The sequence below is a fragment of the Eubalaena glacialis genome, chromosome 1, assembly GCF_028564815.1.
Source record: "Eubalaena glacialis isolate mEubGla1 chromosome 1, mEubGla1.1.hap2.+ XY, whole genome shotgun sequence".
In the NCBI taxonomy this organism is placed as follows: Eukaryota; Metazoa; Chordata; class Mammalia; order Artiodactyla; family Balaenidae; genus Eubalaena; species Eubalaena glacialis.
The window spans coordinates 89,438,942-89,464,926 of NC_083716.1; the positions used below are offsets into that span (position 1 = coordinate 89,438,942).

Consider the following 25,985-nt stretch of genomic DNA (forward strand, 5'->3'; position numbering starts at 1 on the left):
CAAGACAGCATTGAGAAAATTAACCAGAAAGAGTCCAAAATGATAATAGAAAATGTGAAAAAGAGGCTAAGAGATATGATGGATAAAATAAAAAGGTCCAAGATACATACACAAAGGGAAAGGAAAGAATATAGATGATGGGGTAAAAGCAGTATTTTAAGAGAATAGGCTCAGAGGTTTCCTGAATTGATGAAAGGCACGAATCCACATATCCACTGAATCCCAATGTCCAAAGAAGTATAAACAAAAAGTGGGACTTCCCTGGCGGTCCAGTGGTTAAGACTTCGCCTTCCAATGCAGAGGGTGTGGGTTTGATCTCTGGTCAGGGAGCTAAGATCCCACATGCCTCAGGGCTGAAAAACCAAAACATAAAACAGAAACAATATTGTAAGAAATTCAATAAAGACTTTAAAAAATGGTCCACATCAAAAAATAAACAAATAAATACATTTCTAAACCCATTTTAATGACATTGCAGGATGCCAAGAAAAAAAAATCTTAAAAATAACCGGGGGGAAAAAAAGAATTTCTACAAAGGAAAAATATAAGTAGCACAGTAGAAGCCAGAAGATAATGGAATATTATTTTCAAAGTGCTTCCAGAAAATTACTATCAAATTAAAATTCTCTCCTCAGGTAAACTGTTATTCCAGAGTAAGAACAAAATCAAAAGGTTTAAAGACAAAGAGACTGAAACAATTTAACATCTACAGAACTTAGTAGGAAACTAATCAACCCTAGAAGAAAGAAATGGGAGCAAGAAGCAATGATAAACAAAGAATCTGGTCACCTGTGTGTAAACCTAAATAAGCACCAACTGTAACTAAACAACAACATCTAGGGGATGGGAGGGAACAAAGCGCAACTAAAAGACCAGACAACAGTAACAACATATAAAATGAGGGACTGCTAGGGTTACAGCATCCTAGGGGCTTATATCATTCCGAAGGAGGGTAGAAACACTAATTAACCTTAGACTTTAAGAAGACAGGAAAAGGCTTCCCTGGTGGTGCAGTGGTTAAGAATCTGCCTGTCAATGCAGGGAACATGGGCTCGAGCCCTGGCCCGGGAAGACCCCACATGCCGCGGAGCAACTAAGCCCATGTGCCACAACTACTGAGCCTGCGCTCTAGAGCCCACGCGCCACAGCTACTGAACCCGCGTGCCACAACTACTGAAGCCTGCATGACTAGAGCCCGTGCTCCACAACAAGAGAAGCCACCGCAATGAGAAGCCTGCACACCTCAACGAAGAGTAGCACCTGCTCACTGCAACTAGAGAAAGCCTGCATGCAGCAATGAAGACCCAACACAGCCAAAAATAAATAAATAAATTTTTTTTAAAAAAAGAAGAAGACAGGAAAGAAGGAACAACATAATGAACTACAAGAGAAGACTTGGTAGATATGAAACATAAAGTAAGAAGAGGAAAAAATTCCAAATCTAACAGCAAACACAATAAGGTGCTATAGTTAAATTAATGCCAGATAAAGAAGACTCAGAGGCACAACCCCAGCCCCCAAATTATTATAAATAATCATGGAAAAGCTTCCCATGCTACGGACCAGGTCTAGAATAAACTTGATAACAAAACCAGAGAAGGATGGCACAAGAAGGAAAAATTACAGGTCAATCTCATTTGTAAACATGGATGCAAGAATCCTAAATAAGATATTACCAAAACCAAACCAGAAGTGTGTATTTTTAAAAAGAAAGGAAAACATCCTTGCATTATTGCAGGAATACACGAAAAGTTTAACATTAGAAAATCCATTAACATAATCCACCATATAAACAGATTAAAGTACAGAAACTATAAGATCTTCTTAGCAGATGCAAGAAAAAGATTTGATTGAATTGGCACAATCATGATTTTAAAAAGAAAAAGGTCTTGGCAAACTAGAAAGAGAAGAGAACTTCTTTAAAGAGTATATCAGGGACTTCCCTGGTGGCGCAGTGGTTAAGAATCCGCCTACCAGTGCACGAGACAAGGGTTTGAGCCCTGGTCCGGGAAGATCCCACATGCTGCAGAGCAACTAAGCCCGTGCGCCACAACTACTGAGCCTGCGCTCTAGAGCCCGTGAGCCACAACTACTGAGCCCGTGTGCCACAACCACCGAAAACCACGCACCTAGAGTCCGTGCTCTGCAACAAGAGAAGCCACCGCAATGAGAAGCCTGCTCACTGCAACGAAGAGTAGCTCCCGCTGACTGCAACTAGAGAAAGCCCGCTCGCAGCAACAAAGACCCAACGCAGCCAAAAATAAATAAATAAATTTATATATAAAAAAAGAGTGTATCAAAAACCTACACAAACATCATTGTAAACGTAAAATTTTAGAAGTGTCCCACTTAATCAGAAATAAGATCCTTATGCATTATGCTTCTATCATGGAGGTTCTATCCTGCACAAGACAAGGAAAATAAAGGAAAGAAACATGTGTAAGTCCTAAATTCATTGTTTTACCCCTGGAGAGCAAGGCTCATTTGACTCAGAGGCTGCCAGGAATACTTAGCAATTGCTAATAATGAACTTGGGGAAGGGGGAGGGGAGAGCTGGGAAGTCTGTTCCCAAACCCTGACATCTTGTTAGGTAGATAAAGAAAAGGCTAATACAGGCCTGTGATTATAAAAGTTAAATCTATACTTACTCTGTACCTTGACATCATAAAGTCATCATGTTTTCCTGTAATATTAATTTTTATTTAAATTGTTCCAGGGACTGTTGACTTATAACTCTGCTACTGGAATATGCTAGTTATAGGAAAGTTGCCATGTTTGCTGTAGAAAATGGATCACTTATTCTCATAACCTTTTTTTTGTCATGAGCGGTTGATTTTTCCCTGCCAACTTTGATGATAATTAATTCACTATGAATACACATAGCTCACTCCGATTAACTCAACCATATCAATGTAACAGAGCTAAAGATATTTTTCTGCTTATGAAAAGGTGTATTTCAAGCAAAAATAAAGTGACTAGCAGATTCACTTTAAAACACAATGCAGAATTCTTTCAAATACTGAAAGAAAAAATAATACAAGATTAAGAAAATTTTGAAGAAAAATGAGGTGGGAGTAGTTGCCCTCTCATTTATCAAAACTCATTGTAAACTCACAGTAATTAACAAGCATGTTATTGGTACAAGGATAGGCAAATAGACCAGTGGGATAGAAAACAGAGAGCCTAGAAAGAAACCCATATTTCTTATGAGAAACTGATGATTGAAAAAGTTTTCAATCCATGTTGAAAAATAAGACACCTTCTTCACACTACACACCATATTCTGGAATACCAAAAAAATTTCCAGATTGATTCCAAACCTAATGGAAAAAAGCAAAACTTTCAAATTTCGAAAACCTTATTGACAAAAATATAGGCTATTTATGACCTCAGGGTATGGTTGACATTCTTAAATAAGACAATAAAAACACAAAGCATACAAGACTGGTAAATTTGATGGCATTAAAATAACACATTTCTGCATGAGAAAAGAAAATGCACTCCCAACTACAGATCAGGAGAAGGTATTTATATAAAGAAGAACTACAAAATTAGGGGAGAGGCCACGAGGGGTTTGCGGGAAATGATCTAACAGAAAAATGTCAAAATTATATGAATAAGTAATTTATGAAAGAAGAAATATGAATGGCAAAGAGTTTTAATTGTAGAGATAGTCACTGTTAGATTAGACCACATTAAACTGTCAATATTCAATAGTTTTTGGCTCACAAAAAAAATGCAATTTCATATAGGTAAAACTAGTAGCAGTAAGGGACAAAATCATTTTAAAAGACGCCATTTAAAAACCATTAGGTTGGTCATTAGGTTTGGCAAAATGATGTGGAAACACAAACTCTTATACAGTTGCAGAAGGAAATATAGATTGGTACAGCACTTTGGCAATAGCTAGTAAAATTTAACAAGCCTATATTCTAAGACCAGACAATTTCACTCCCATATAACTACCTAGATAAATTCTTACACATGCTCACAAGGAGATAAGCTAAGAATATTGTATTAGTCAGGGTTTTACAGAGAAACAGAGCCAATAGGGTATACGTATGTGTGTGAGTGTGCGTGTCCGCACGCATGTGTATCAACAACTAGCTATCTATAGAAAGATATAGACAGATACACACACATACACATAATATGTATGTGTGTATATATATATATATATGTGTGTATATATATATATATATATATATATATATATATATAGAGAGAGAGAGAGAGAGAGAGAGAGAGAGAGAGAGAGAGAGAGATAAGGAATTGGCTCATGCAGTTATGGAGACTGACACGTCCCAGAACTGCAGTTGGCAAGCTGAAAGGCCCAGGAGAGCCAATTACACCAACTTACAATGGTGTAAGTTCTAATTCAAAATCCAGCAGGCTCAATAACTAATCAAAGCTGATGTTTTGGTCTGAGTCCAAAGGCCAGACAAGACCAATGTCTTAAGCAGTCAGGCAGGAGAAATTCCCCCCAACTCAGTCTTTTTTGTTCTATTCACATCCTCAGTCGATTGGATGAGGTCCACCCACATTAGGGAGGGCCATTTGCTCTACCCAGTCTACCAATTCAAATGTGAATTTCATCGAAAAACACCCTCACCAGACATACCCAGAATAATGTTTGATCAAATGCCGGGGCATTCCGTGGGCCGGTCAGCTTGACACATGAAGTTAATCATCACAGGCACTCACTACCATGTTATTTGTAACATCAAAGAACTGAAAACCATCCACCTGTCTACTCGTTCCACAAGTATTCACTCCGCACCCATTATGTGCCATGGGTTGTTCAATGTGTCAGGATACACCAGGGAATACAGACATTCCTCTCCCTGCAGAGCTTACGTATTAGTTATGGGAGACAACTAGCAAGCATAATACTTGAGTTGGTTCCATGTTACTTATGTAAGCAGGGAGTGGTACTTTCCATAGCATCAGGGAGACCATTCATAGTATATTCTCTATAGATGCCACTCTCTGAAAGTGTGTTGGGAATAAGTGGCAAATGGAGATTTAAATTAAATCAAGGTAGGCCTCATTTGGAAGGTAGCCTATTAGCACAAACTTAAAAGTGATGAGGGAAATAGAGTACAGATATCTGGAGAAAAAAAGAGCCAAAAGGTAGAAGAAACAGACCTTGTAAAAAACAAACAAAACAACCCAATAATAATACCAATATTATCCTTGGTTTCGAGCTCTTTATCAGCAGTCCCCAACCTTTTTGGCACCAGGGACCGGTTTCGTGGCAGACGATTTTTCCACGGACGGGGTGGTCCGGGGGGATGGATCAGGCAGTAATGCAAGAGATGGGGAGCGATGGGGAGCGCCGGATGAAGCTTCACTGGCTCGCTCACCTGCTGCCCACCTCCTGCCGTGCGGCCCAGTTCCTAACAGGCCGTGGACCGGTCCACGGCCCGGGGGTTGGGGACCCCTGCTTTACATCACAGAAAGCCTACAAATGTGCCACCTATTTTGTACCCTTGCTCACTGATTCACGAGCGGAAGTAGGGCACCAGCAAGCACTCTTGTCATTCTGTGTGTATTTTTCCAGAAATAGTCTGCGCATTAACAAAAGCATATGGACATATTATTTTAACCTTTTCCACAGTAGTGGCATATCTACATTTTGCTATTTTCAGTTAAAATAACATGGATAGCTTTCCATAACAGGACATGCAGAGCTGTCTCATTCTTTTTAATGGTTTTATAGCATCTAATTTTATGGCTGCACCATAGTTGATTTAATTTGTCCTTCATGGAAGGACACTCACATTTCAGACTTTTTAATACTCAAAACATTGCTATAATGAGTATATTTCGAACATGTAATTTCACAAATGTATGAATAAACTTGATAGATGCTACCAAAATACCCCTCGTAGAGATCAATGTCAATTTCATAGATCAATATCAATTCCTACTTTTCACAGCAGCGCGAGTGCCCGTTTCCCTCACATCAACATAGTGTTACCAGTCTTCAACTCTTAACCCATCTGATAAGTGAAAAGGGCCAACTGGTAGTTTTAACTTGCATTTCTTTCACGAGAGAGATCGGGCACCTCTTCTCAGGCTTAAGAACCACTTGTTCCCTGAAGTCAGCATTCAGTCAGGAAAACAGAAAGCACTCGAGGTAACAGAAAGCATACGGGAAAGGATTTAACACAGGTGCTTCCAAAACCTTGGAAGGGCTGGGTGAAAGGAAGGTCAGGGAAAGCTGCCAGTGAATTCAGGAAATCCAGAAGTCACAGGAATTGCAGGAAACCACGGCTGATGATCTCAGCTGCCGGCAGCCCTGGAGCAGGTATCAGTAGAGTGTGGAAGCTCCTGCAAAACCTCACGTATGCCCTCTGAGCAAGCCTGGCCCTGCCTCTGATGCTGAAGGAGCAATCAAGGCTTTTGTTTCTCTTCTGTTTTTCAAATATTACACGTGCCTCTCACTGGGAGACTGCAAATAAACCTGCTTAGCGAGGGAATCAAGGAAGTGTGGTTTCTAGGCTTCCAGTTCCTACAATGCAGAGTGAGAGTTTAGAAGGCAGGCCTAGTACCAAATATCAGCAGGCAGTGCCCGGCACGGTCTACTCCTCTGGCTAGGCGGCACTCACACCTTTCCAGCTAGGTTTAAACCTCCAGGCGACTTCATGCTTCCACCTAATATGATGCAGCGATCCTTCCCACAACCAAGGCTGTTCACTTTCTTCCTAAGAGGGGAGAGGTGAAGTCCTATCAGTCACTACCCACCTCTGATCTTCATTCCTCTTTTGGTTCCATACAACTTGCCTTCACCATCCTGTAACTTGAAGACTAGATTAAAAGTTTACTCGACAAAAACATGCCCTATATGAAATAACAGAGGAAAAGGGGAGGAAGAAAAAAGGCACAACGGATTAAGATATAAAATATATACATTACAAAGCAACGAGAAAATATGCATTGTCACTAAAGTCCTTGTTTCCGCAACTGCTCCCAAGGTGAGAGTTGATATTTATAATTTTCTTCTTTTACTATTTATTCTATGTTCCCTGTGCCTTCGGTCAAAACCTCAGTTAATTGAGATGCTTTACCTGGTGCGTGGCTCAAATCGTGATTGCTAAAGGATCAGTGCCATTAGGATTCTGCCTCTTCGACGTTGCCAAAGCCTTCTATCCATTCTCCCTCCATGCAGGGAAGTGCTAAGAGGTATCCAGAAAAACTACTGTGGGTATGTGTGTGCACGCAGGCTCGCATGTGTACGTGTGGGTTCTGTTAGGTAGACAAAGAGTTTTGGAGGCTTTTATTTACATTATGATATGGAAAAAAGTTCCGGACTTTGAGTCCTGTGTTCTTGTATTTCCTAGATGCTGTTCTGTCATGTTTCTTAAAGCAAGACTTGGGATTTGGCATATGTATTTGCTTATACTATTCAAAAGATCATTGAGATGGGTTACAAATAGGATTTTTCCCCCAAAAGGTAGACCAGTCAAAAATAAACATTTTGATGGCAAAAGCACAGCAACAAAAGCGAAAACAAGTAAGTGGGACTACATCAAACTAAGAAGCTTCTGCTTAGCAAAAGAAACAAAAATGAAAAGGCAATCTACTGAATGGGAGAAAATATCTGCAAGTCATATAACTGAAAAGGGGTTAATATTCAAAATACATAAGGAGTAGCAAGAAAACTAACAACCTGATTAAAAAATGAGCTGAGGACTTGGACAGTTTTCCAAAGAAGACAAACAAATGGCAACAGGTACTTGAAAGGATGCTCAATATCGCTAATCATCGGGGAAATGCAAATCAAAACCACGATGAGATACTACCTCACTCCTGTTAGAAATGCTATTATCAAAAAGACAGGATAACAAGTGTTGGCAAGGGTGTGGAGGAAAGGGAACCCTAGTGCAGTGTTGGTGGGAATGTAATATGGTGCAGCCACTATAGAAAACGGTATGGAGTTTCCTCAAAAAATTAAACACAGAACTATCGTATGATCCAGCAATCCCACTTCTGAGTATACATCCAAAGGAATGAGAACAGGATATCAAAAAGATGTCTGTACTCCCATGTTTACGGCAGCATTATTCACAATAGCCAAGGTATGGATACAACCTAAGTGTCCATCAATGGATAAGCAGATAAAGATGTGGTATATATAGTCATCCTCAGTATCCAAGGACAATTGGTTCCAGGACCACCCCTGCAGATACCAAAATCCATGGATACTCAAGTCCCTTATATAAAAAATGTAGTATTTGCACATAACCCATACACATCCTCCCACATACTTTAAATCACCTCTCAATTACTTATAATACTTAATACAATGTAAATGTTATGTAAATAGTTGTAGATATAATGTAAATAGTTGCCAGTATACAGCAAAGTCAAGTTTGGTTTTTGGAACTTTCTGCAATTTTTTTCCCTGATATTTTTGATCTGCAGTTGGTTGAATCCACAGATGCAGAACCTGAGGATACAAAGGGCTGACTGTATACAATGGAATATTATTCAGCAGTGAGAAAGAAGGAAATCCTGTCATTTGCAACAATCTGGAAGGAACTTGACGGCATTGTACTAAGTGAAATAAGGCAGACAAAGACAAACACTATATGATGTCACTTATAGGTGGAATCTGAAAGGGACAAACTCAGAGGAACAGAGAATAGAGTAGTGGTTGCCAGGGGTTGCGAAGTAGAGGAAACGGGGAGATACTGTTCAAAGAGTACACCCTCCCAGGGATAAAATTATCAAGTGTGGGGATCTAATCCATAGCATGGTGATTACAACTAATAATACTGTACCATATACTTGAATGTTGCTGAAAGAGTAGATCTTAAATGTTCTCACCACCAAAAAGAAATGGCTTGTCTCTATGTACAGTGACGGAAGTAACAAAAAAAAGGAAAGAAAGAAAAGAAATGGTAACTATGTGATGGGATGGAGATCAAGGGAGGCAGTAGCTAATAGTATGATGGATGGTAATAATTTTGTAATTTATAAATGTATCAAATCAACACATTCTACATCTTAAACTTACACAATGTCATGTGTCAAGTATATCACAATTAAGCTGGAAAAATATTGAATAAAGGTTAAAAAAAGAGAAATAACCACTTTTACCCTAAAATTTGAAGACGGTATGACTGAAAATTAACTATGTACAGTTTATTCCACAAGGCAAAAACCTTCTCTCTTGAAACACACCAATTATAGATGCATAAGGAACAATTGCAATAGGTAGTCTCTGAATTAAAATATCAGTGTGCTTCTACAAAATGAGAACTTTCATTAGCGGACAAGGGAAGGGACAACGGTGGAACATGCACTCAACAGAACTTCACTTATTGTTTAAAAAACAAACGAACCGAAGAAAAGCCCACTACTTCATAAATCCTAGAAATTGCTTCACCTAGTTAGGATCCTTGGATTTATAAAGACGTTTTTTAATTATTATCTCTAAAATATTTATTTATTTATTTATTTGGCTGTGCCAGGTCTTAGCTGAGGCATGCATGTGGGATCTAATTCCCTGACCAGGGATTGAACCCAGGCCCCCTGCATTGGGAGCGCAGAGTCTTAACCTCTGGACCACCTGGGAAGTCCCTTATAAAGTCTTCGATGGTGCATGGGACCTTAAGAAATCATCTAGACCGGTGATTCTCGGCTTTTTAAGGTCAAAGACCCATTTGAGAATGACATGAAAGTCGTGGGCATTTCTCACTAGAGAAATTCTCTACCGTAATATCAGTATTTCACTCACACAACTATAACAAAATTGAGTATCTGCCCCTTTCAGAGTATCACCATGGAAACCGCATGCTTATACAAGTGTACAATGTGAAAGACATTTTTGGACTCCTCCAATAACCAGGTCTCTTAATCTGGGTCTCAGGGACTTAGTTTTAGAGCATCCATAGATGGATTTCTGAAGGTCCATGCATCTCCTTAAATTACATGCAAAATTTTGCAGGTAGAGTCTATTCGGTAAGTTATATTCCTGGGTTCTTCGTGCCCTGAAATGCTTTTTCACACAGATTATAAGGTTCATTCATAAAAACACCTGAGAAAAGTGAGGCACATATTATTTAACAGATGATAAAACTAAGGTGCAGAAAGAATAAGGCTTAAGGTAAACCTGTTCAAAGTCACATATAATATTAAGAACCACAAAAAGTGGTGTGTCATTGCAGAAAGGCTGTCATCTAAGTTTCATTAGACGTGGTTTCTAATCCCAAATCTTTGTCTAGTGTGGTAGGTAACCTTGAGCGTGTTACTTAACCTCTCTAGGTCTCAGTTACATTATTTACATATAAAGGGGGCAGTGGGAAGGGATATTACCATTCCCTGCCTACCTCAGAGCTCTAAGAATCAGCTGAATTTACATAAATGCACTTTTAGACAAAAGGTAAGAAGTCCTATAGTTAACCTGTGGGTTGTAATTTAATGTATAAATCATCTAAAGACTTTCAAGTCTCAACTTAAAAAAAAAGTTATGAGTTGCAAATGTGACACCCATCAACCTGAATAAATTGTTGACCATGAGGTACTTTCTACACTTCTGGGTGGCTCTAAGTATAGAGGGTCCAAGGACACTGGTCCTGCCCATAACCCCTCCGGGGATTGACAGAGCCCAAAATGAGAGTGTGCTGAACAGGGATACTGAAGACCTCACCAACCCTGATGGAAATCAGGACCTGATCTGTTGTTTGGAAAGCCACTCTGAATCAGGAACCGACAGGGGCTCCTTTAGCAAGATCATCTGGAAGACAAACATATGATTGATTTGGCTGCAATGCTACTGCTCTAGGCTGCAAGTTACCACATTCGCAATTCTGGATGCAACAAACTGTGCACTCAAAGAAAGACAGACTCAAAGTATTTCTTCAAAAATAAACTGCAGGGGGACTTCCCTGGTGGTGCAGTGGTTAAGAATCCACCTGCCAACGCAGGGGACACGGATTCAATCCCTAGCCCGGGAAGATCCTACATGCTGCGAAGCAACTAAGCCATGTGCCACAACTACTGAGCCTGCGCTCTAGAGCCCACGAGCCACAACTACTGAGCCCATGCACCACAACTACTGAAGCCCGTGCACCTAAAGCCTGTGCTGTGCAACAAGAGAAGCCACGGCAATGAGAAGCCCGCACACCGCAACGAAGAGTAGCCCCCGCTCGCCGCAACTAGAGAAAGCCCGTGCACAGCAACGAAGACCCAATGCAGCCAATAATAATAATAATAATAATAAATAAAAATACCTTTAAAAAAATTTTAAAAAATAATAAACTGCAGAACTTCCACAAGAATTCAATGGTATTTTTTGAATAGATTTTTTGAAACTGTCCAAAGATAGAAAGGTGATACCAATAGAAACCATAGAATTTACAGCTAAATTGGGGAGGAAAAGAGTAAAAGTCAGCTAATAGAAGCTAATCAGGTACCTACTAATTCCCAGATTTGTGAGGAGGGTGGGGGGATCCCTTAGTCCCCTAAAAATAAGAGATCAAGGTGGATCAGTACAGGATTATACAGAAAGTAGACTAGTCAGCACCATATCTTACTAATAAAAGTACTCCACATTTATTGAAATTAATTATAAAACCAACGTTCAAGACCCAGTGGAAAAAGTCTAAAAATAAGCAAAAATGTAAAAAATATAATGTATTATAAAAATATTAGAACATAAACCCCCCAAAAGTATACAAGGAAATAATAAATCAGAGTATAAATCAATGAGATAAAAAACAGACTAGCAAAAAGCCAAAGCCAAATAAAGCAAGAATTAATTCTTTAAAAATACTAACATAATGGAGACACATCTGGCAAAAATGACTAAAAACATCTATTACAGAGAGACAACACAAATATATACTATGAATACATATATAGCCAGGATATAAATATAATAACATAATATTAACAACACTGTATCAAAAAAAATTGAAAATGAAGACAAAATGGACTAATCCTGTGAAAAATGTAATTTATCAAAACTTGCCATTAAGAAATGATGAAAAACTTGTATAGCCCTACACAATTAAAGAAACTGAATAATTTTAAAAAAAGTCTTCCCATAAGCAAAATACCAGGCAATTTCAAGCAAAATTTCAAGGAAACAATAAATCCACTTTTTAAAAAACATTAAAATATTATTATAGAGATACAATTCACATAACATGAAGTTCACAATTCAGTGGGTTTTAGTATATTCACAAGGTTGCACAAACAGTCCCACTAATTCCAGAACATGTCCATCACCTCATCAAGAAACCCCACATTGTTAGTCACTCCAAACCCCTCAAGCACCCCAATGCCACCAATATTTCCTATCAATACATAATACAATATGCGGCCTTCTGTATCTAGTTTCTTTCACTTAGCATAGTTTTCTAGGCTCATCCATGATGCAAGTACCAGCATTTAATTTTTTATGGCCGAATAATATTTCATTGCAGGGGTATAACACACCTTGTTTATCCATTCATCAGCTGATGGACATTTGCGTTGTTTCCACTTTTTGGCTATTATAAATAATGCTGTTGGAAACATTCATGCACAAGTCTCCCTCTCCTTCTGTTCTTCTTTTTCTCTCCCTCCCTCACTCTTCTTCCTTCCTTCCTTCCTTTCCTTCTTTTATTATATAAAAGATATAGATATAAAATTTATATATATAGTGGGTGTAGAGTGGTACTTCGTGATTTTGATTTGCATTTCCCTAATGGCTAATGATGTTTAACATCTTTTCGTGTGCTTATTGGTCATTTGTGTGTCATTTTTACAAAACTGTCTATTCAAATCTTTTGCCTACTGTTAAATTGGGTTGTCTCTTTACTGTTAAGTTGTAAGAAGAGTTCCTTTTATATTTTAGATACATATATTATCATTATATCATTATATTATCAGATGATCTGCAAATATTTTCTCCCATTCAGTGGGTTGCCTTTTCACTTTCTTGATAGTGCCCTTTGATGCACAAAAGTTTTTAATTTTGATGGAAGTTTCAATTTATTTTTTTCTTTGGATGCTTGTGCTTTTGATGTCATACCTAAGAAACCACTGCCTAATCTATGGTCAAGAAAATGTACACCTGTTTCTAAGGATTTTACAGTTTTAGCTCATATTTGTCTTTGCTCCATTTTAAATTAATTTTTGTATATGATTTGAAGGGTCTAACTTCATTCTTTTCATGTGGACACTCAGCTGTCCCAGCACCATTTGTTCAAGACTATTCTTCCCCCATTGAATGGTCTCTGCACCTTTGTCAAAAATCAATTGACCTGTCCAAACCCATAGAATGTACAGCACCAAAAGTGAACTGTAATGTAAACTATGGACTTTGGGCAATTATGACATGTCAATGTAGTTTCATCCATTGTAACAAATGCACCACTCTGGTGGGGAATGTTAATAACAGAAGATGTGCATGTGGAGCAGGGGATGTAAGGAAAATATCTGTACCTTCCTCTTAATTTTACTGTGAAGTTAAAACTGCTCTAGAAAAATAAAATCTTTAATTTAAAAAAAGTCAACTCACCATAGACCTATGGGTTTCTTTCTAGAATCTGAATTTTACTGCACTGATCTATGTATCTATTCTTATGGCAGTACACTATCTTGATTACTGTATCTTTGTCATAAGATTTGAAATAAAAAAATGTGAGTCCTTCAACCTTGTTCTTCGTTTCAAAGATTGTGTTGTCTATTCTGCGTCCTTTGAATTTTCAAATGAATTTTAGGATCAGTCTTCATTTCTGCAAAGCGAAGTTGCAATTTTGATAAGGATTGCACTGAGCCTACAGATCGATTTGCAGAGTATTGCTCTCTTAACAATATTAAATCTATGATTCCATGAACACAGGATGCCTTTTTCTTCTGCAACATTTTATAGCTTTCAGTGTACAATTTGCACTTCTTAGGGTAAGTTTATTTCTGTATACTTCATTCTTTGTAATGCTATTGTAAGTGCAATTATTGCCTTGATTTTGATTTTTAATTGCTAGTGTAGAGAAACAGAACTGATTTTTATGTATTGATCTTGTATCCTGCAACCTTGCTTAATTCATTAATTAGTACTAATAGTTTGGGGGTTTTTGAGGGTTCTTTATAGAGGTTTTCTATATATAAGATCATGTTATCTCCACATAGAGACAGTTTTACGTCTTTCTTTCCAATCTGGAGGCCCTCTGTTTCTTTTTCTTGCTTAATTCCCTTAGCTAGAACCTCCAGTACAACGTTGGATATCCTTGTCTTGTTCCTGATCTTAGAGGGAAAGCTTTCCGTTCTTTCACCATTAAGTACAATGTTGTGTGCTTTTCGAATGCCCTTTACCAGGATGAGAAATTTCGTTTCTACTCTGAGTTTGAGTGTTTGTCATGAAACGTTGTTGGATTTTGTCAAGTGACTTTTCTGTTTCTATTGAGATAAACCATGTTTTTTCCTCTTCATGCTATTAATATGGTGTATTACATTTGATTTTCATGTTGAACCAACCTTGCATTCCTGAGATGAAATTCCATGGTGTTGGTCATGGTGTACAATCATTTTTTATTTGTGACTGAATTTGGTTTCGTAGTATATTGTTGAGGATTTTTGCATCTATATTCATGAAGGACACTGGTCTGTAGTTCTGTCTGGCTTTGGTATGACAATGATACTGGCCTCATAAAATGAGTTAGAAACTGTTCCCTACATTTTTGGAAAGAACTTCAGGACTGGTGTTAATCTTTATATGTTTGGTAGAATTTAACAGTGAAGCCATTTGGTCCTGGGCTTTTCTTCACTGGGAGTTTTATTAGTAACTTTACCTCTTTGCTACAGTTCTATTTAGATTTTCAGTGTCCTCCTGAGTCAGTTTTGTGAGTTCCTAGGAACTTGTCCATTTATCTAGGTTATGTAATTTTAGAATACAATTGTTCATAGTGTTCCCTTATAAACTTTGTTTCTGTAAGGTTAGTGGTAATGTCTCTTTAACTCCTGATCTCAGTAATCTGAGTCATCTTTTCCCTGGTCAGTTTAGCCAAAGGTTTTGTTAATCTTGTTCATCTTTTCAAAGACCCAACTGATATTCTCCACTGTCTGATATTCTCTATTGTTTTTCTATTGTTTCATTTATATCTGCTCTAATCTTTATTTCCTTTCTTCTGCTTGCTTTGTGGTTTGGTTTGCTATTCTTTTTCTAGTTTCTTAAGACAAAAGTTTAGGTTATTGATTTGATACCATTCTTTTTAAATGCAGGGATTTAAAGCTATAAAGTTCCCTCTGAGCACTGCTTTGGCTGAACACCATAAGTTGTATACTGTGTCTTTTTCATTCTTCTCAAAATACTTTCTAATTTCCCTGTGATTTCATCTTTGACCCACTGTTTATTTAGGGGTATGTTGCTTCATTTATCTTCCCAATTTACTTCTAGTATTAATTTCTAGCTTCATTCCATTGTGGTCTGAGAACATAACTTTGTATAATTTCAGTCTTTTTAATTGCATTGAGACTTGTTCTGTGGCCTGACATTGTGTCGATAATGTTCCACACACACTTGAGAAAAATATATCTTCTCTTGTTGGGATGAGTTTTCTGTATATGGGTGCTAGGTCTAATTGGTTGGTAGTGTTGTTCAAGTCCTCTATTTCCTTGCTGATCTGTCTTGTTCTTCCATCCATTATAGGAAGTCTGGTATTAAATTATCCAACTATTACTATTGAATTGTCTATTTCTCCCTTCAGTTATCTCAGAATTTGCTTCATGTATTTTGGGGCTCTGTTGTTTTATATATCAATATACATATATTTGTAATTGCTATGCATTTCTCAATGGATTGAGCCTTTTACCATTACACGTTGTTCTTTCATCTCTAGCCAAAAGAAAAAGAAGGTCTTGATGTCTATTTGTTTAGCTCTCTTGGTTACTGTTTGCATGGAATGTCTTTTCTCATTCTTTTAATCTATTTGTGTCTCTGAATCTAAAGTGAGCCTTTTGCAGACAGCAAAGAGTTTGGATTAAGTTTTTAAATCCATTCCACCAATCCTTCATTTAAATAACACCTTTCTTTGAGCACCTTCAAAAAGCCCTAGGGCTCTGCAATGTGTATGGTGGAAAAAACACTGATTTCATATATGCAGCAATTACTTATGAAGGAAATAACCCAATTTTATTTTAGAATTTCTCAGGAACTTGCCATGTTACCTAGAACCAGTTTCTTTTTATAATAAAGATGAAAAACATCACCACAGGTGATGATATCAGAGCAACCATTTTAAAACTGAGACATTCAGGATATATTTAGAGATCCTCTACCATCCTGGTCTAACACCCACTGTATTAGTATAACATGCAACGTAGAAACGTATCAATAGGCCGGGCACCAATCCTCCTGTAGCAGATACTGCTGACTGCGGACCTAAAGGCCATTTCCCCTTCCCCTAAGATGGCAACACCTTAATTCGGTTTCTTGTGTTCGTTCTTCTCTCAGATAAAGGGCACCTTGATCTATCAAGGTGATCTCATCCTCCTTTCCGTCAGCTGGTTTTGAGGGATTGGAAAGTTACCCAGTCTAGGTCAATGAGATGTGAAAAGATGCCTTTCCTGAAACTCTCCATACTTCTGGACCCATTTTAAGAAATCATAAATCTCCACATTAAGCGAGTCTATATCAAGTTTCCCGGTTAGGCTAAAAAGTCTGTAACAGTTTGATTAAGTATTTCTCAATTGATCGAAAAATAAGCTTAACTTTTGTATTTTAATATTTTATTCAAAGAGTTCAGTTTTAAACATCTGTAAGACATTCATCAATCCATTATTACTTTCCTTTTAACATTATAAATTTAACTTCAAGTGGCAGAGGAAACAAAAATATGTAATAAAACTATATTTCAGCTGTATATCTTCGAGTAGGGAAACCGAAAAAACTTACTACCACCAAAACAAACAAACAAACCTATTAGGCATGTATATGTTTTATTTTCCTTTAGGTGATCATTTTTGGAAAATTACCCTTGCCAAGAAGAAGCCCTTGCAAACAGAGCTGCTAATCTTTCCAAAAATAAAATCCAGTATCTAGATTCTCAAAACTCACAAAACCAAATGGAAATGTCTAGTTGTCAGCCAACAGTGCCATGCTCAAGTCAGTTTCACACCACAGTGAATGGTATAACTATTTTCAGTAGGCAAATTCCTAATATAACTAATTCCTAATATTCCTAAAATAACTAATTTCAGTAGGCAAATTCCAATTCTAAATATTACTAGTGAGACTACTTCTACTACTAGTGACACTACTTGCTATTCCCAACTGTGTTGACAACTGCCTTATTGCTGAATTGTACGTGATAAATCTTCTTTGGCAACTTTTCATACTATGCATTAACACAACTGGACAACTATAAAGATTTGGATTAACTTAATATTTCAGAATTTTCAAAACTTCATTATAATTATTCAGATGTAATTTCTGATAGACGTTAGAACAGGAAAGCCTCCAAACATGCCTAATGAAATATAATAACAACAACAACAAAAACTGCTAAATAATCACTACCTTTTCAGTTGTATGTGCAAGTATATAATTCAACTCAAACATCAGTGAAAATATTACAATGTTAGTGCCAATTCTCTATCAGACTTTCTGTGATAAAGGACAAAAATTAAATGTAGAAACTAACATCTGGGTACCTGTCAATTTTTCTGGAAGGCTGTTTCATATGGATTCAAAATGACCTAAAATTAGCCAGAATATAACATGAATTCTCACTACAATACCTCATAAAGTATACTGGTAATGTGATTTTAAATTCTTGGTCTATGGATTAAGCCTATTTTGGAGGCTTGGCACAATATTATCAAGAAATTTAAACAGGAAGCTCAAGTCCAGATGTCTAACTAAATATGTATTTTTAAAAAATCACCAACTTAAACTATAAATGTCTTCCACTAAATATTACCACTCCAAAATTCACACACACTAAATTAAAACAGGTATGGCAGAAAGTGCACTCTGAAGCACGTTCACATTTACAAAGATAAATGATGAGGTTTAGCCAGCAAAAAGTCAAACAGGCATATAAGCAAACATTTGTATGCAAATTTTCACGAGTAAGATATAAGAAATGATTCGTTGCGGTAATTTTATGTACAGCCTGTATACAATTTAAAACAAGTACAACTAAAAACATTTCTAAAGCCACAATAAAGTCAAATGATATACTAAATAACAGTCTTACAAATTGGTCTCTCTTAGGAGTTCTTAAGAGAAAGAAAACTGAGTAATGTTACTCTAAGAAATGCCCTCTTCTTGATCAATCATTTCTGTTTTAACTGAAAAGACATCTGCCAGCATATGTTTTGGAATTTCTGAACCTCTGACTTTCAAGGCATAACAAGCATTCTCCACTTTGGCCAGACTTTGTTTCAAGGTATACAGCTTCTTAGAAACCTCATAAGGTCCAGTATTGCCAATGAATGAAAACCCATCATAAACCTGACGTAAAAACTGGCTCACTTCAAAGGGGGTGTCAATGTCCCCATTCCCGACACTGTTAATACACATTCGCATCAACTCTCCAGTTAAATCAGCCACTCCCAGAAGGTAATCAACAGGCGTGATTTTCAGTCTCCAGGTACCGCACTGCTTATCCTGTGCATCAGAAGAGGGCTGGCAAAAAAAAAACAACAAAAACCAAACAACAAAAGAACACACACACACAAAGAAAATACACTGTGAAAAAGAGTGACTATGCATGTATCACATATAAGGAACAAAATCAACAGCAGGTCAATCATACTAATCTTCTCTAAATAAAATGATCCGTTTTGTTAAATGACCATTCGAGACATTACAAGACGAATTCATGCCCTCAGTAGGGAGTTGAACTTATGATTTCAAGATAATTTTGACATCTAATATTGTATCATTATAAAATCAACCATTTCCAACTTCACTTGACATAAGAGATAAAATCAAAACATTCTTAAACAAGGCCTACTGACTTTACTGCAAGACAATGACTTACTTATTTAAACGACAAATCATAAAGCCCTCCAGGTTTAGGATCCAGTCATGTTTTCCTCAATCACTTAGTCCCTTTCTGGCCTCTCTTCTATCCCCACTCGGCACTAACCATCAGGATTTATTACTCTCTCGCTACACCCGCCTCAGTTCCTTTAGGCTCCTATTTTTCTACTGCACCTGCCCAGCAAAAACACAACCCTAAATCAGTATTAAAAATCTACTCTTGATAGTGCTTTATTCAAGTGGCTGAGTACCACTGGGCTAAAAAATGATCACACTCACAACTGTGTAGCGTTTGTACCACTACAAGTTACTCACCAGTCCTTCTGCTTATTTCTTAGATGGTTGTCTCCAGTCTCTTCAAACACTACTCCAAACCTTCACCACTCTCCTCCTCAGCCCTTACTCAATCCCAAACCTCTTCACTCTCAGTAAACAATCTTGCCTACTTTCACTGGCCTGGTTATCTGCCAGACCACCTGGCACAAGCTCTCTCAATTACCTTATCCCTAAAAAAAAACAAAAAAGCTTATTTATGTCCACATCCATCTTTACCTTCTATCCTCCAGTCTCAGATGATGAGTGGTCCCTCCTCTTGTTTGAGGTTAACTCTTCCAAATGACCTTGACCCATCTCCTCCCACCTCTTCAGGACCTTGCTTCATAAGGTGTATGCCCTTGGGCAAGTTATTTCATCTCTCTAAACCTCAGTTTCCTCATCTGTAAAATGGGATAACAGTACCTACCTCAGAGGTTTATTTTAAGGATAACATTTACCAAGTTCTTGGCATAATGCCCAACACAAAGTAAATACTCAATAAATGTTAGCTGCTATCACCATCACCATGTCAGTCTCCTCTCTCCACACCCATTTCTCTCTCTATTGGATTCTGTCTAAAAGAGGCAATGTCTAAATTGTTATTAAAAGTCTGTATGAGACTTAGCTAGGTGGGGTGCAATTATATTGGAGGACATTTTAGGCAGAGGGAACTGCAAAGGCGTGCAGGTGAGAATCGAGCTGTACATCTGAGGAACTAGTGAGGTATTTCTTTGGAGTAAAACTTAAAGTAAGAAGTAGTACAGGATGAGTCTAGAAAGATAGAGCGAGGGGACAAAGTCACATGAAGAAATTAGAACTTTACCTATAGGTAACAGAGTCGCTGAGAATTAAGCAAGGAAATGACAGAGTCAAATTTAGGTTTTATTAAGATGACTCCGGTTGCTTTGTATCCAGTACATGAATCCTAACACTGTTGGACTCTTCAGAGACCATCTGCTCCAACCGTCTCAATGTAGAGTATAAGAATGAGGTCCAAGAAACACTGTAGGTAACATAACTAGTTAATGGTAGAACTGGGTAAGTATCCAAAGTCAGCTTCCCAATTATCCTGACCTGCTATGTGTTGTTTCCAGTAACTGTTAACAGAACTGGCATCTTTTTGGAAAGGACAGACTGTGGGGTGGTGAGGGTAGGGAGGTGGGGAGGCGGCCGGCATTTTCAGAAGTCATTTATAAAAGTAAGTTTTGCTTAAGAAAACATTAATGTTCTTTGTTTGTCTCATCAGACAGGAGTTCCCTGATTATAAACTAAGAAGTTGATTTTGAAGGAAAAAGTGTGTTAAAAAATGAACAAATTTCAACTAATTGTCAAGGAAATAAATTCTGCTTTACCGATAACACATATTAGAAACTAGGGAAAAGAAAATTACTTAAAAAGCAGTTTTTCAAGATGGGTCCGAAGTATTTAGGGGTAAAATATCGTGACATCCATAACTTAAAGTAGTTTAGCAAAAAACACTTAGATCAAGCAAATATGGCAAAATGTTAAGTACTGAATCCAGGTAGTGGGTATCTGGATGTTCACGTGCTACTATTCTCTCCACTTTTTTGTGTATTTGAAATTTTTCATAATAAAAAGTTAAAAAAAATTAAATGGTTTTGACACGACTCTCAATAGGCATGTCAGAGCAAAATACCTTCCCCTACTGAATTCCCAGAATTTTCAGCACCAAGAAGAATCTTTAGCACTAAAAGGAAAAATTATTTATGAATGTGGTCTTAACATTTTGAGAACTGTATGTATATGAATATTATGACACCCTAATCTTACAATAATTTACTACCTAAATCCTCAGAATAGTGTTTTAACTCTCAGTTTCTCTTTACCTTTTTGCCTTTATATTTCCATTCTGAATTAGAGAGAACTTTGAAAGGAAGGCATGGTAATTTGCCTGATATATTTAAGAAGCAGGGTCAAACAGGCTTACCTTACTTCTTTCTGTAATTCAATCTTTACTAAACGAATAAAAGATATGAAGGAATTTTACTTCTCAAGATGAATTTCCTCCTTAATAAACTTCACATGATTTTTAAAATTGAGAAAATACATGGTTTCCTTGAAGTAAGTTATTATATCTGTCATGCCAAATTAAGTCTCGCTTTTCAAAATTAACGTTTTATTAACATTCAAGAAAAGATGATTTCCATAGCTTCTTCCACTTTCTGCCTACCTATCCTAACTCTGAGTGATTTTTTAAAAATAATGAAAGAAAAACTGACGAAAAATAAAGGAAGGAAAAAAACTGTTTAATTGTATTGTTATGTGTACTGGTATCTCAGGACGTTACCAAATATTCAAAATTTTACCTCATGGCCTGAATACTGTATCTTGAAACCCAGGGGAAAAAAATAGTATTTATTTAAAAGCTGAACTGCCAAAGTTTCTCTTTTCTTAATTTAGAGAAGCTATGTAATATTTCAGATAAAAGCATTATGAACTCAGTAATTAACCTCTCACTATATAATAACAACTTGATATTGACACTGATAATGACAACTAACTATTGAGCACTTATGTGGATGTGCTGTATACTACCTAATTTAAAACCTTTAAATCAAATCCTTTAAAACACTCCTTTGAGGTAGATACCTGGCACAGGGGTCCCTGGGGCACATGGTGACAAACACCGGCAGAGTGGACAAGGACACGCATGGCTCTGGATTCAAGACACCTGGTTTCAGAGTTAGCTGTCACGCTTACTAGTTGACTAGGTTTTGGTAAGTTACATAAACTCCCTAAAGGCCTTTTTTGAAAAATGAGGGTAATAATTCTTACCGCATAAGGTTAAAAAAAGGATTAAATGAGATAGTGCTTATAAAGGGCACATGGTAAAATACACAGTAAAACCAAAAGTGGACTTACGTAATTACTCAATAATGCTTTATGTAAAGAGTAATGTTTCCCCCCAACATACCCACGGTTGTTTGAGCCACTAACTAAAATATTTAAAAAGACCATTTCCCTAGTTGGGAATCTATGAAATCACACTTTAGAAAGAACTTTCCCATCTCAATATTCTTAGCATCATAAGCCAATAAGTGGCCTACAATCATTATACTGTTATATAAATTATGTAATAAATGTGAAATATGATTTTAAATTCTTACAGTCTTATTTTCCTTCCCATTGTCTTCTGTTGAAAAAATCAATTGTTTATTAATTTCATCCATACTGATAAGTGATCGTGTTTTGATGAAGTGTTGAAAAGACACAGCCTCCACATATTCCTGCAGTCCTGAAAAACCAACCAAGAAAATTACTAAGGAACAACCACTGAATTAATAAGAACGTCATAATAAAGAACTTCAAACTAATCATCACCTAGCTCAACAGAAGCTTAACGGGTACCTACTATGAATATTAGCCCTAGATTCGGGTCTTAGAACACAAGGGACCACCTGGGGATAGACGGTGGGGACTACACTGAACACGCAAACATTCCTGTGGTTGAACTTGAGACAGCTCAAGTACAAAGGTGTTCAATTTCTTCTTCGTGCTTCAGGAGCCCATTTGTCTTAAAAATCTACTCTTTCCGACAGAGAAATGGCAAAGATTTTCAGAGAAATATTTTTTAAAGAATTTAAGAAAGGGCTATTACAAAAATTCTGACAGGCTTTAACAGAAACTATACAGATTATTTTTTGCTCCCTTCAGCAGCAAAACAGACAATGATTCAATCAAATGAGACATAAAATTAAAGATCATTTGGCTCTTTCCTAAAATTTTAATAGGTAAAAAGCACAGTAAATAATGCAGACTAAAGTGTCAAAATTCAGAATACTGTTTTCCTCATACTTCAAAATCAATCCTTTCTGCTTCAGTAGTTTACGTTTAAAAAAAAAAAAAGCTAATGAGTAATACCAGATGTACCAGATGTAAATTCTACAGAGTCCTCACTGAATTAAAAATACATCTCGGTAAAGGTCGAAAATAGTACTATAAATACTTTTTCAAGTGTTTTAAAACAACCAAATTCTATCGTCACAATTTTCAGCATTACTTTATTATGTCTTAATCTATAAGGTGATACTTACAGGGAAAAAGTATTTCTTAAAATGATTATCATTACTGTCAGGTTAAGAAACTCAGTCTTCTTTTTAAAGGCGTTATTGTAAAAACAGGAAGAGGGGAACAAATTCGGAAAGAAAACTCAGAACTTGGTAGGGTCATCGGTACTCAAGTTCTCTCTCTAACGCTTCTCCTGACAGAGTCCTGCACTCACAGAGCCTCCCAGCAGCTGACACTAAAAATCAGGCCTGGCAGCAACAGTGTTGAGAAGGCTGACCACTGTGGTATTGTCACAAATGCCACACTAGGGTCAAAGACACAAAAAGAAATGCATGACCTGGTTTTTATAGCAATAAGAGGAAACAACTAAATGAAAATACCCTGACTCATTTTGAGCAGCAAATGATGCTAAAGTAAGGTTAGAAAATAGGTGTCTCCTGCTGACAGAGTAAGACATGATAGGACACTTTGTTTAATAAACCACAACATGCTGAGAAATGAAACAATAAAGTTGAGTTTAACAAAATAAATAACGTCTCTTAACGTTTACAATTAAATTTTTGTAAAATTTTAGTTTTATGAATAGGTTCATAAAACCCAGTTCCCTTCCCTAACGACAATCTACATTTCTCATTTCCTTCCAGAAGCACTTCAGGCATACAAAAGCACACAGCAACACTTAAGAACCACTCGTCACATCTCTAAATATGCTCTAACGTGACTGGCGCTTATGAATGAGAGCTAAAGACGAAGATATGCAGAAAGATTTATGGACAAGGATATTCATCGCCACAATCGCTACAACAACAAAAACTGAACACACTTAAAAGATCAGTGATAGAAGTGCCACTCGTCAACTTACTGTCCCTCAGCTCCATTAGTGCAGATAATGGAGGTGGACCCTAACACGCTTCTCTTCTGCCAGCTGGCACGTTAGTGAGCTTTGCTGGTAGAGGGCCCTGGAAGGACAGCAAAGGAGGGAAAGCTCTCCTCCGGGTTCCGGTGTGCCCGTCTTCGGCAGCCTTCTAAGCGTGGGGAACCAGCAGGTCCAGGTGGGCAGCAGCACGAGGCCTCTCTCTGGGGGCAGATTCCCTCTGTGACCCAGAGAGCATCTCCCAGGGAGCCACCTCCCTGGGCAAGGAGTCTCACGGCCCGGCACCTCCCCACGGACAGCCTCCCAGGGATGCCATCAGCACGACATCTCAGCCATCCAACGGCCCACGACTTCAGGGGGGGAGGGAGGGGGGACTCCTCGAGATGTGTTCCTCCCTTGGGTGCTCTGCCTCTGCCCCGGGGTGGGGGATGCCTCCTCTGTCTGATACTCCTGCACTCTTCAGAGTTCATGTTTCCTCTTACAAGGCAGTCCCCTACACAGTTAATTCGTTATATTAAACTTTCCCTGTTCAAATTACCATGCAGGACACTGATGAATACAACAGGGACTTAGGAAAATAAATAATGGTACTGCGTCTCCTTCACCCCTATCACCATGGACGAGGTGCTCCGTCTTCGGAGGCCAGCCACCAAGCCTAGCCTCAGAATCAAGATGCAATCCCAGCAGGAACCTTAACGTGGATTCTCCCTTCCACGTGCGAGGTTTTCCACCTGATGTCCTCCACTGGATGCTATCACCATCGACACTCTCAGACCCCTTCCATCCACTGGCCCTACCTTCCTCACAACTCCTGCCCCAACTCTCTCCTCCCCTTCAGTTAAATTTCAGTAAGCTCATCTCACACTTCTCAGCCTACTTCCTTCTAGCTTGAGTGCATCTCTACACCAAAACAGCTTTCACTTAAAGTTATCATCGTTAATGAGTCTAATGGACATTGTTTCAGTCTTAACCGTAGCAGCGTTCAGCATTTTGACTACTTTTTCCCTTCTTTAAACAAGCTTCCCTTTGGTTCCTTCGATGGCATCATCTCCTAGTTCCCCTTTTTTCTAACTCTCTGGCCATGTCTTCTTAGTCTCTGCCTCAATTAATCCTAGGCTCTCAAATTTACCTGTACTTGGCTTCAATCCCTCAACTTTACATCTCTGGCTTCGAGTCACATGTATCCAAATGCGTATTTGACAATCCCATCAGAGGGACCTCAAAATCAACATGTCCAACGACGCATTCACAATCTTCCTTCCAAGCCTAGTCCTCTTTGTTTTGCCAATTCTAGGAGCCTCCTGCCCTTCCTTCCATCCATTTTTTTCCTCTTCTTATCCATTCTCACACCACAGACTGTTTGCCTTTTTAATAACTATGACCACATCACTCCCCCGCATAAAGCCTAAATAGCTTTCCATGGCTCTCAGAATACAGAGCAAAACCATTAACATGGTTTATAAACACCTGCCTAATTTCACCCTCCACCAACCATCATCAGCCTCAACTCACGCTGTGGTCAAGTTATAACTCACGTAGTTATACATTTCAAAGATGGGTATGTAAACCCATATAAATATCCTTTAAATTAACAACAGTACAAAGCTTGTACGTACTCTATAATGTGAATTTTCCTACAGTTAATATAAAACACTACTTCTTCAATATTTCTAGGCATAATCCTGCCCCCAAATTCCTACAGTTGGCTTACACTTCATGGCCATGTTGAGCAAAAACAGTAGTGTTTTAAATGCTGGAATCAAATACCAGTATCAAGGT

General features: G+C 37.8%; 1 protein-coding gene across 3 annotated transcripts in view; it reads right to left on the reverse strand.

Moving 5' to 3' along the window:
- Positions 1 to 269: 269 nt before the first annotated feature.
- TSNAX (translin associated factor X) overlaps positions 270 to 25,985 on the reverse strand; it is a 47,569-nt gene continuing 21,853 nt past the window's right edge. Inside the window, exons 5-7 of one of the 3 annotated variants that reach the window (XR_009701858.1) lie at positions 22,432 to 22,559; positions 19,541 to 19,704; positions 18,555 to 18,628 (exon numbers count right to left, since the gene is read on the reverse strand). Coding sequence is in view for 2 of the 3 variants with exons in the window: in XM_061198637.1 (XP_061054620.1) it covers positions 18,251 to 18,628; positions 22,432 to 22,559 (506 nt within the window). In the remaining variant the exon portion in view is untranslated. Of the gene's footprint in view, positions 354 to 16,703; positions 18,629 to 19,540; positions 19,705 to 22,431; positions 22,560 to 25,985 lie in introns of those variants that run through there. The other 2 variants (XM_061198645.1, XM_061198637.1) reach the window with 2 other exon arrangements.